At 48.7% G+C, this 11,492-nt stretch overlaps 2 protein-coding genes across 2 annotated transcripts; one reads left to right on the top strand and one right to left on the bottom strand.

The window, feature by feature from the left end:
• The first annotated feature begins 823 nt into the window (after positions 1-823).
• LOC125548056 (F-box/LRR-repeat protein At1g52650) lies at positions 824-8,747 on the top strand. Its single transcript, XM_048711751.2, has 3 exons — positions 824-2,036; positions 2,112-2,246; positions 8,107-8,747. Exons 1-3 carry the CDS (start codon positions 957-959, stop codon positions 8,518-8,520), a joined length of 1,629 nt encoding a protein of 542 aa, XP_048567708.2. The 5' UTR covers positions 824-956; the 3' UTR covers positions 8,521-8,747.
• A 519-nt stretch (positions 8,748-9,266) lies between these two features.
• Positions 9,267-10,709, bottom strand: LOC125548068 (DIBOA-glucoside dioxygenase BX6). Its single transcript, XM_048711758.2, has one exon. It carries the CDS (start codon positions 10,570-10,572, stop codon positions 9,475-9,477), a length of 1,098 nt encoding a protein of 365 aa, XP_048567715.1. The 5' UTR covers positions 10,573-10,709; the 3' UTR covers positions 9,267-9,474.
• Positions 10,710-11,492: the final 783 nt, after the last annotated feature.

The raw sequence follows: 11,492 nt of genomic DNA, 5'->3' as shown, positions 1-11,492 counted from the left end.
AAGCACTATCGTTCTTGCAAGTTGAGTATTTTCGTCATCTAAGTTGGTAGAAAAATATTTTTATTTTATACAAAAGCCGGTGTTGTCTGAATTCAAGACTTTTTTTTGACAACTAAAGTTCCTTCTTTATTCATTGGTGATAACACTTACATCTTTAAGTAAAAAAGGAAGAAGCTCATTAGGAGCCATTTCAATCCATTCACTGCAGAATTTAGATCTAACTACACTAGCTAATTCATGAGCAACAACGTTTGCTTCTCTAGGACAGAATTCAAACCGAATTGAACTAAACTCACATGCCAAGTGGTAACAATCATTAATGATGGCTGCTGCATTGCCCGCATACTGACCGTCCTTGGTCATAATCTCTATTAGTTCTAAGCTGTCGGAATTAACAACAAGCCTGTTACACACTGCCGAAGAAGAGAGTTGTAAACCAAATTTAAGAGGCAATGCCTCTGCGGAAAGAGGATCATAACATGACTCTATTAGTTTGTTCCCAGAAACAATAAAGTGACATCTGTCATCTCGTATGACTTCTTCCATAGCTCCATGTAGCGCGTCATAGTCGAAGGCAGCATCTACGTTCAGCTTAACAAAGCCATTAGGTGGGTTTCTCCATCCGTCCTTCTTTAGTACTGCCTTTGGGTCACATGCAAAATTTGAGCATCACTCACATTTTGTTCCTTTTTAGGGCAATCCACATTTTATTCAAAACTGGTCGGACTTGAGTGAAATCCAAATGTCAATTTTGGGGAAACACCCGGGACCCAGCCTCTACATCCCAGCCCGGCGTGGCCCAGCAACCTGACTAGCCTTCGACGCTGCCCGTTCCGGCTCCCCACTCTTCGGTCCCAGACTCCCAGTTCCATCCCCATCAGTTCCATCCCCATTTGCTGCATTCGAAATTCCCCATCCCAGATGCCCAGCACTCTCCGCCTAACCAATCTCCACATATGAGGAAGAAGAAGGCGGCGGCGGCGGCGGCGCCTGTACCCGCGGCTGCCAAGACGAAATCGGCGGCAGCGGTGCCCGCGGCTGCTAAGAAGAAGCCCCTGGCGGCCAAGAAGAAAGCGGCAGCGGCCGTACCCGCGGCCAAGAAGAAGGCGGCGGCGGCGGCCAAGAAGCGCGCATCCGGTGGAACGGCCGGGTGCAGGCCACGGAAACGGGCACGGGATGACAACGGCGACGGCGATCTCATCAGCAACCTTCCGGACGCCGTCCTCTGCACCATCATCTCCCTCCTCCCCACCAAGGACGGCGCTCGCACGCAGGCCATCGCCCGCCGATGGCGCCCCCTCTGGCGCTCCGCGCCTCTCAACCTCGACGCCAAGAACCTCAGCACCAATGATTTCAAGCAGCCGCGCCGCCTCCAAGGGCGTCGACCGTCGACGGAATCCATCATCTCCAGGATCCTCGCCGACCATCCTGGCCCTGCCCGTCGCTTCGACTTCCGATTACCCTGCATCTCCCCAACAAAAAGAGAGTACGCCAAGAGTGTTGCTCAGATCGCGAGCTGGTTCCAGTCTCGGAGCCTCGACAACCTTGAGGAGCTCCATATCCACTTCCCAATCTTGCGACTAGTAGGTCCGAACCCCCTGCTCTCATCTGTGCTCCGCTTCACATCAACTCTTGTCGTGGCCACTGTTGGCTACTGCGATGTCTCAGATGAGATCGCTCCTTCATTGAATTTCCCCATCCTCAAGCATCTCACTCTGCGTTACGTTAACATCTCCGTGGATTCATTCCATGGTGTTCTTTCCGCCTGCCATGTGTTGGAGACCCTATCTCTGGATGGAAATTCTTATAATGGCTCCCTCCACATTAGCTCGCGAACTCTTAGGAGCATCTGCTTCAGTAATTGTCATATGGGTAAAAGCGAATTGGTTATTGAGGACACCCCTCACCTTGAAAGGCTGCTTTGTCCATGGTTGGACGGCGAGGCTATCCGGGTAAGCAGGGCACCTAAACTGGACATATTGGGCCCTTTGTCACCTTGCATCTCCAATATTCAGATTGCAAACCTAGTCTTTCAGGTAGAAGTATCCTACTCAACTCTTGCACTTGGCATTCTTTCATATATTAGTTTTATGCTCATTCTTGTTTTACAGGGGTTGGTTCCAACCAGCTTCAACAATTTGATATGCACAGTGAAGGTTCTGGCTCTCGAGTTTTCTTGCGCTGATTTGAATGCGGTTCTTGACGTCCTCAGGTTCTTCCCCTGCTTGGAAAAGCTTTATGTTATGGTGAGTTTTTATACTTATTTGCTTGCTTTAAATGTCAAAATGAAAACTGATACTAAGAACTGATTGACACGTAATTTATAGTCTAGTTAGGGACGAGGCGAATTGGTGCCTGAGCCCAGCTGATCCCGATATCATTGCATTACATTCTGGACTCGGGATCCGGGAAAATAGCCCTGACACGTCTGCCGTTGGAGTTTAGAAAATGTGGATAGCCGACGAATATGGACGGAACAGTGCTGCGTACGTGGGGCCGAGGGACGTGGGTGGGCTGACGGAAACGTGCGTGCCGTCTGGTCTGTGGACCAGGACGTCGGTGGTTTTCCCAACGCATGGATCAAATAAGCATGGGAAAGCTGAGCCGTCGCACAACAGCGCCGTTCCAAACAAGCATGATGTGGGTCAGTCTGGAAACCCTTGCGGGCACGTGTCTTCGACCGGTGCCGACCGACCCTCCTTAGAGCTGTATTACAGCAAAAAGAGCGTTTTTGCCTATTTTTGGAAAAATCACAGTCGGAACAAAATATTTTTTTTTCGAACCGGGCTATACCCCTTTCCATTGCAAATGAACGGAAATACAGAGTTCAGAAACATGTCAGGAGGAGGGAAAGAGGTAAAGCGAGTCCGGGCACTGCCAGGAAACCCACTACATTCGCCCGCCGTCGAAACGAATGTCATGGGGCGAAAACCTAGACAGCACCGAATATCCACGGCAAACACCCAAAAGTACAGACCGAGACATGAGACATTCGCAAAAGAACCAACACGCCACCACATGATCGTACGGTCGCCCAGCTCCAGCCAACGAGGTATTGCAGCCCTTCAATCTCCTCCGATCGCCACCCTCGCCGCATTGCACATCTCCATCATGCGCATTGTGCTCGACCTGATCATCTCAGCACCGCTTCGCAGCTCCTTGGCGCCCTCCTCTTCCTGCAATCCTGTCCAGTACAGTAGGAAAGAACACATGGAGAAAGCAATCTCAAAAGGTGTTTTGATAATCTTTTTTTCGAATGTAGCTCGATTTCGAGCTAGCCAAATGGCCCAGCAAGCAGCAGCCAAGCCCACCGTATAGTACTTTTGTCCATCATGAAGAAAAGTGTGGCACCAAGCAAAATATTGCCAGTAGCTATTCGGGCACATCTCAGTACCCAGAACCATCCCAACGCATCTCCAGATCACTTTAGCAACAGGGCAAGTAAAAAACAGATGTTGGGAGTTTTCCAACTCATTACAGAAAGAACATGTGGGATTCCCAGTCCATTTCCTCGTTCTCATAACTTGTCTAGTGAGCACAGCGTCCTGGGACAGTTGCCACATGAAGATTTTGATTTTGAGAGGGATCTTGGCTCTCCAAATCCATCTATAGTGGCAACCACTAAGAGGGTTTTCAAGCCATTTATATACAGATTTAGTGGAGAATTTGCCATTGCTATTAAGCCCCCAGTAGACCCTGTCCACACCCTGACTCAACTGGATATTATTGATTATTTTGTTTATTTCCTCCCATTGACGAGATAATTCAGGGGTGAGTCTTCTTCTAAAGAAAGAGTGGACGTCCACAGACTTGAAACTATCAATAGTGCAATCCTGATTATTGCATATCTCAAACAGCGAAGGGTAGAGGGTCTGAAAAGGACTCAACCCGTTTATGGAATCTTTCCAGACTCTAACAAGGTCACCAGATCCCAAATGAATTCTCCTACCTACCAAATAGATATCTTTGACTTTAAGCAGGGCTTTCCAACAGGGGGAATCAGAAAATCTGGGCTTTACCGACGCCACAGATTTATTAGTCAGGTAACGCGCCCGAACAATATCTTGCCACATACCCGTTTGGGTCTCTAGTTTCCACCACCATTTGACCATCAAACTAACATTCTGCTTGTGTAAATCCTTTACACCCAGGCCACCCTTATCTCTGGATCTACAGATCCTATCCCATCTAACCAGATGGTACCTCCTCTTCTTATTGCAACCTTGCCAGAAAAACTTTCTTCTGTGTTTGTCTAAACGCTCAATGAAAGTTTTATTCATGAGCCACATAGACATATGATATAAGGACAGTTGAGTGACTACCGAGTCCAGTAAGGTCAGCCTCCCCCCCATCGAAGCTGCATTGCCTATCCAGGCTTCAAATTTTTTCATATATTTCGTAACAATGAAATCCCAATCTGAATTTCTAAGGTTGGTATAGCTGACAGGCATCCCTAGGTACTTAATGGGGAAACTGCCCACTTCGCAACGAAATAGGTCTGCATACATTTTCACCACATTATCATCGCCTCCCACAGTGAGGATCTCACTTTTCTGGAAGTTCACCTTAAGACCAGACATCAATTCAAATATATGGAGAAGCATTTTCAAGTTAACAGCTTTGTCAATGTCATGCTCCAGGCATATAATGGTGTCGTCCGCATACTGAAGAACTGCTACTCCATTAGGAATTAAATCAGCGGCCAGCCCCACTATCAGGCCACTTTTTTGGGCATTTGTAATCATTTTAGCCAAACAGTCCACAGCTAAATTGAACAGGAAAGGGGAATGGGGGTCACCTTGCCGGACCCCTTTCGCACTTTGAAAGTAAGGACCAACTTGGTTATTCAACTTAATGCTCACAGTCCCATTGTGCAGGATACTTCTAATCCACCCGCACCATTTTTCGTTAAAGCCTCGGAGCTTATGACACTCGAGAATAAAATCCCAGTTGACTTTGTCGCAAGCCTTCTCAAAATCAAGTTTCAGAATCACCCCCACTCTCTTTTTCACATGAGTATAGTTAAGAATTTCATGCAGAGACATCACCCCGTCCATGATGTTCCTATTTTTCACGAAAGCGTTCTGGGCCCTATTTATGAGCTTATCAGCATATTTTTCAACTCGCCTATCTAGGACCTTAGTGATAAGTTTGTACGGACATCTCAGGAGGCAAATCGGCCGGAACTGTTGAATCTTGTCTGCGCCCACGGTTTTGGGGAGAAGAGTAATCACTCCATAATTAAGGCGCTGTACGTCCAATTCCCCTTTATGAAAGTGTTCAAACAGGAGCATAATATCATCCTTCACGATATCCCAACACACCTGATAGAATTCAACAGGGATGTTGTCCGGCCCGGGTGCTCTATTGTGTGCCATATCAAACAGAGCTTCCTTAACTTCAGTCTCCGTAAAGACCCGACACAAATCAGCATTATGCTCCACATCAAGTTTTTCATTAATGGTCCAAGTATCAGGATCCATATGGAACTCATTGCCGGGTGCAGGTCCGAAAAGGTTTTTGTAGTACTCTGTTGCATGAGCAATCAAATTACTAGTCCCTTCTATTTCCACATCCCCAACTTTCAGGGAATGGATCGTGTTTTTCCTTTTACGCCCGTTCGCAATCTTATGATAGTAGTTAGTATTGAGATCCCCTTTCAGCAGCCATCTTTCATGAGATTGCTGTAACCAAAAGATCTCTTCGTTTACCAAAAGCTCATGCAGTTCCATACTAATATCCATTTTGTTACTGTACATCTCAGGGGATAGGGGGCCATTTTCTTCCAATTCTTCCAACAAGGCTAACTCCAACCTGAGCTCTTCTTTCCTTCTCTTGTCATGACCATACTTATTGGATCCCCACCCTTTAAAGTAATTCTTAAACCTCTTAAGTTTGATATTTAAGATATCAACAGGGTCCGAGGAGTGTACTTTCCTCGACCAAATCCTACTCACAGTAGGAAGGAAGTTTTCATCTTTAACCCAAGGAATGTTGAAACGAAACTCACGAGGCTTAGGAGCTTCACGCCCCTCTTCTCCAGCAGAGAGAAGTAAAGGATTATGGTCTGAGATTTCCCGAACCAACTTCCTGACAGATGCCATAGGAAACAGATCCTCCCATCCTTCAGACATCAAGATGCGATCCAGTTTTTCCAGGGTAGGGTGAGCTTGGTTATTAGACCAAGTATATTTCCCCCCACTGGTATAAATCTCTCTCAGGGCCAAGGCATTGATGATGGAATTGAAGATGTCAGTAGCTCTATTATTCTGCATCTTTTTATTTTTCTCATCACCATGGCGCAAGACATTGAAATCACCCCCTACAATATAAGGCACAGTCATGCTACTACAACTAGCAGCCAGTTCTATTAGAAATTCCTCTTTAAACTCCTCATGGGCTGCCCCATAGACCACCAGCAGGCCCCAATCAGCTTTCTTCTTCTTATCGTGCAGGTTTAACTGCAAAATATATTTCCTTTTTGTACAGGAGGTGATTTCCATAGTATCTTGTCTCACTCCTCCTAAGATGCCACCAGATTTCCCCACAGATGGAATCCATTCCCAATGGAAAAGACCACAAGGGTCAATTCTCCTAATGCATTTAGGAGTAAAATGTTCCTTCATAGTTTCTTGCAAACCAATAAAATCCAGAGAAGTCGGAACAAAACATAAACTGAAACACACAAAACATTAACATTAATTCAGTTTGGCCGCCAAAGAGCTTTGTTCCACATCCAACTAGACATTACATTAATCCTAGTACAACATATCTAATACTGTAGTTGGGAAACACGCTTAAGAGTCCCTCACCCTTCCTTCATGTCGGCCCTAAAGAACACCGGAAGGGACTAATTGGCACTGCGAAAGAACATAGCGACGACATACAGAAGTAGAACGGTAAGCATGATGTTGATGGCTGCAAGCCCCTGGGATACAGAAACAGCTGTGATGGCGGAGACCGGCCTGAGGACTTGATTCACCGTGACGGGTTGCGCCCGCGTGGCTTGCTGGTTCTGGTTATGAGGATGAGCTATGTGCACCACAGGGTTGCTCTGGTGTCCATGTCCCGCCATGGGGACACACAGCTGGGCGTTTGGGTACCAGGCGGCTTTAGCTGGACATGAGCAATCTTGAGCGTGGTCGTTCTTCTGACGTACTTGTGCTGGAATTCGAAGAACCGACACTCGCGTGCCCGAAAAATCAGATCGACAAGGTCAGCTCGACATCTAAGAGGGGCAGATGAGATCAGAAAGTATAATGATTGCATGGGACAGATTTACTTACGTCATAGCGGAAGCACTTGTAGAAGCGATGCCCGGCCCATTTTCCCGTCCCTGTGACCTTGGTGTTAATCTCCGCCCCGCAAAAAGGACATGGGATGAGAGGAAGAAGATGGTCTGGCCTCTGGCGGCACAGGAAGAAATGAAGAAGACGTGTCAGACATGGCGGCCGGAGTGGGCACTCGATGTAGAGGACGAGATGAAATGGGGATTTTTTTGGTTGGGTGCGGCTGGATGTGGAAGACGAGTCCGGTGGGCGGTGGGTAGGTGCATTTAAAGCCAGCCTTCCTAGTTGCCGTTTGCAGTCCGTCTGCTGGACTGGGTCAGCATGGCTCAGATATGTTGCCGAGCCATCGGGCTTCTGCTTGTTCCGCATTGCAGCCGTGACGCGCCGTTGCAAATGAATGCGTCCTACCGTTCATTGCGAAAAGGAAATATATGACTGCAGAATACACTGGATGGCATGAATCCGCATGAGAATCGTTGGTGTAGATTACGGGATCATCTGAGCCCGGGCTCAGAAACGAATTTTCCGCAATTACTTTAACATCATCTTTTAAGTCTTCTTTCCTTTTACAGTGGAATGAATACTTAGAGACAGACACTATAGGAAAAATAAATGAAGCCGAGTATGAAACATACTCGGCGAACACCGTTTTAACCTCGGCGACGTGTAAGCCAAGTGTTACACTCGGCTTAGCCTACTTGGCTTAATGTGTATTTGGTACTCCAAAAACAATTGATTGACATGTATAATCTAGTCTAGTTGGCAATTACTTTAAAGTTTTAAAATATGTATCTTATAAGTCTTATTTCCTTTCCAGTGGAACAAATACTTAAACACAGAGATGAACAATGTGCGTCATTATGACCCACAAGATCCAATCAAATGCCTTGAGACCCATCTCAAAACACTAGTCTTGAAGAATTACAAAGGCGACAAGCAAGATGTTAGCTTTGCCAAGTTCTTTGTTCTGAATGGGAAAGTGCTAAATGAGATCAAATTTGGCGTGAGTGAGAAGTTCAACGAGAAATGGGTGGCTGATCAACACAGGCTGCTAGGAGTGGAAAGTGAAGCTTCTCCAGACCTTGAGTTTAAACATTGTTCATACTATTTTCGCCATTCAGATACCCATGACTTGTCAATTGCCGATCCCTTCAACAACTCTTTTCTAGCTGAAGATGATGCCCTTCCAGTGATATCATGTTCTTCCAGTTCTGACGAGGATAGCACCTGAAGACCGTGTTGTCTTTTGCTCGTTTTTATGGTGCCGATGCCTGAATATTATGTTGCTTCAGTTCAATGCTTGTTCTCTGTTTGTAGTTTGATGTTCCTTTGTAATTCCCAGGATGGTATGTCATGGAACTAGTTCACTCTCAAAAGTTGTAACTGTGAGCTAGTAAACTCAGGATCAAACTCCTCTCTTAACATGTCTTTTGTCTGAGAAAGGACTACTCAGGTTTCTCCGTTTCTGTCAGCAATGCATTCTTGGTGGTCAGATGTTGCACCACTCGAAATCAGAAACTCATGAAACCTCTCAGTAGCTCTTTTTCACACAAGCAAAAGTTCGACTTGCTACTGACTTTTTGGTTCCCTTTCAGTTCGATGTGCTTAAAGCGAGAATAAAGTGGTTGCAGAGATGCATATTTAGTTCCACACATTTAACAGATAACAATAGTGGCAATATTCATTGTCCATGTGATTTCTTTTTCTCTTCATTCAGTAAGGTTTAGGGCGAATAATATGCAAAGTCCTCATCTCCAGATACTGGAATCATTGAGACACATAGCAATTTTCTTAAGCAGGGCTGAATATTTGGTTCCCCAACTTCCACAGGTAATAAGGACAAGAATCAAGATTCATGGTCCATGTGAAATATTTTCCTCCATCTTATTCAGTAAAGTTTATGGTGAATAATATGCAGACATCTCCAGATACTGAAATCATTGCTTTGTACATATTCAAGGTGATGCTAGTAAGATGTTGCAAATGTAGATTATATTTAGGCAAATCTGGTGTTGTATGAGTTGGCATACTAAAATGTAGGAAACACATCCTCTGTGAACTTGATTTCCTTGTGCAGCCAGTCTAGCATTTTGCATTACGCTGTTTTAGAAACATTTGACAGCATCTGATTTCAGAAAACAAGTTCAGCTAGAAATTCCCAGCATTGTTTCAAACCGACCACTGATTAAGGAAGAAGGAAGTGGTCCAGCGCCGGGCGTCCGTCGAGGCCTTTGCCGTCGTAGTGAGAGAGGAACTCCCCCACCGTGATGCTCCTGTACAACGGCGGCGCCGACGAGGACACCTGTTCCTCGATGGGGCCGTACACCGCCGTCGTCGTCCTCAGGTCGGCATTGAAGAACGCCGCCACCGAGATCCTTGCCCTGTCCCTGCTCCTGTTGGCTACCACCCGGTGCTCCACGCTCTTCAGCCTCCCGTTGCTCACCAGCTGGAGCAGGTCGCCGACGTTGATCACCAGAGCGCCAGGCACCGGAGGGACGTCCACCCACACCGACCGCTTCTCGCCGCCGCTGCCACCGTCGACGAGCACCTGGAGGCCGGACATGTCGTCCTGGAGGAGCACGGTGAGGAACGCCGGGTCGGAGTGCCGGCTGGTGCCGAGGGTGAGGTGCGGCTGCGGGCACGGCGGGTAGTAGTTGCTCACCACGCTCAGGCCATCTACGCACCCCATCTTCTCCAGCCGATCCGGCGCCAGCCCCATGGCCTCCGACACCAGCTCCAGCACCCGCACGGCGAGCCGCCGCACCGCGTCGCCGTACTCGAGCAAGACGCCCCGCATGGAGGCGGGGAGCTCCTCCGGCTCCGGCGGGTCCGGGAACGCCTGGCAGAACAGGGTGTCGCGCCAGTTGGCCGCCGGCGACTGGAACAGGTCGAAGTTGGAGTTGAACCGGACCTTCTTGGCGAGGTCCCGGGTGTAGTGCGGCGTCTTGGCCTCGGCCGGCGACTCGTGGAACCGCCGCACGGACGCGACCATCTCAGCAAGGAGGTCAGCCGGCACGTCGTGGTTGACCACCTGGAAGAAGCCCACCGTCTCGGTCGCCGCCCGCACCTCGCCGACCACTTCGGATCGGCGGCCCGAGAGGTCGATGACCGGGATAGTGGCGGTGGAGGAAGTGGCGAGGGAGTCGGGAGGGTGGTGGAAGATGGGCAGGATGGTGGTGACCCCGGCGTCGACGAGGCCCTTGACGCCGGCCTTGGTGTCGTCGAACGCCTGAAGCTCCCGGCGGCGGTCGTAGCCAGCTGTACCTTTAGTGGCGGTGGACATGGCGCCGGCAGCGGTACTCTGTGGGGGATTGGGGAATCAGGAGTATTGGCCCGCGTGAGAGTTCGTAGGTTGCTTTGATTGCTGCTGTGCTTCGATCAATCGGTGATGTGTTGTCGGATATGAGAGCACGCCTCCCACGCGCGTGTACGTCGACTGTCATCTATAGTAGCACAGCAATATCACGTCTGGACGATCCTATGCGCCGGCCGACCGGCGCGAGAGTCTGGCCGGTTGCCACTCAGTCGTCCGATTGAGGTAATGAAGACCGTCTGATTCTTCTTCCCACGAACATGTCACTCTCTCCTTTCTCGTCCAATCATTCCTATCCTCTCACCTCGCACCAACCGCTACACTACTCCTCTCGCTCTCCCTCGCCTCACCCAACGATGCAGCGCTTGGTCGCGGCGACGTGCATCAGCAGGTCGTCGTTTGTCGCGGTCGTGAGGCTATTGCCGCCGCAGCAATGCGCGCGTGCAGTACGATGTCGCTGCCATCCTAGCAATCTGGGTGGCCCGTCGTAGCGTTGCCGAGCATGGTCGTAGCAAACTGTGTTGCTGGTTGCAACATCCCATGGTGCCCGTCGTAACATCTCTGGTGCATGTCGGGTGGTCATCGTGGCGTCGCCAGACATGGTCGTAGCGATCCCGACGGTCGTTACAGCTCCGCCACGATCTGTGTCGTGGAAGTGTCACGACGGATGTCCTCATAGAAGGACTTAGTTGCGGAACCATTGCGACGAGTTAGCTTAAAGGGGTTAAAACGAGACAAAGGACACGAGGATTTATACTGGTTCGGCCCCTTGCGGTGAAGATAAAGGCCAACTCCAGTTGAGGTGGTATTGCTAGAGTTTCGATTACCATGGAGTGAATCTGCTTTGCCTTGCTCTCGACTTGATGTTTCTTGCCCTAAGCCGCTGCCGG

Source organism: Triticum urartu, chromosome 1A (genome assembly GCF_056163025.1).
Source record: "Triticum urartu cultivar PI428250 chromosome 1A, HENAU_Tu73, whole genome shotgun sequence".
Taxonomy (NCBI): Eukaryota; Viridiplantae; Streptophyta; class Magnoliopsida; order Poales; family Poaceae; genus Triticum; species Triticum urartu.
Note: the sequence above shows the minus strand (reverse complement) of the source record. Positions and strands in the feature narration are given on the sequence as shown.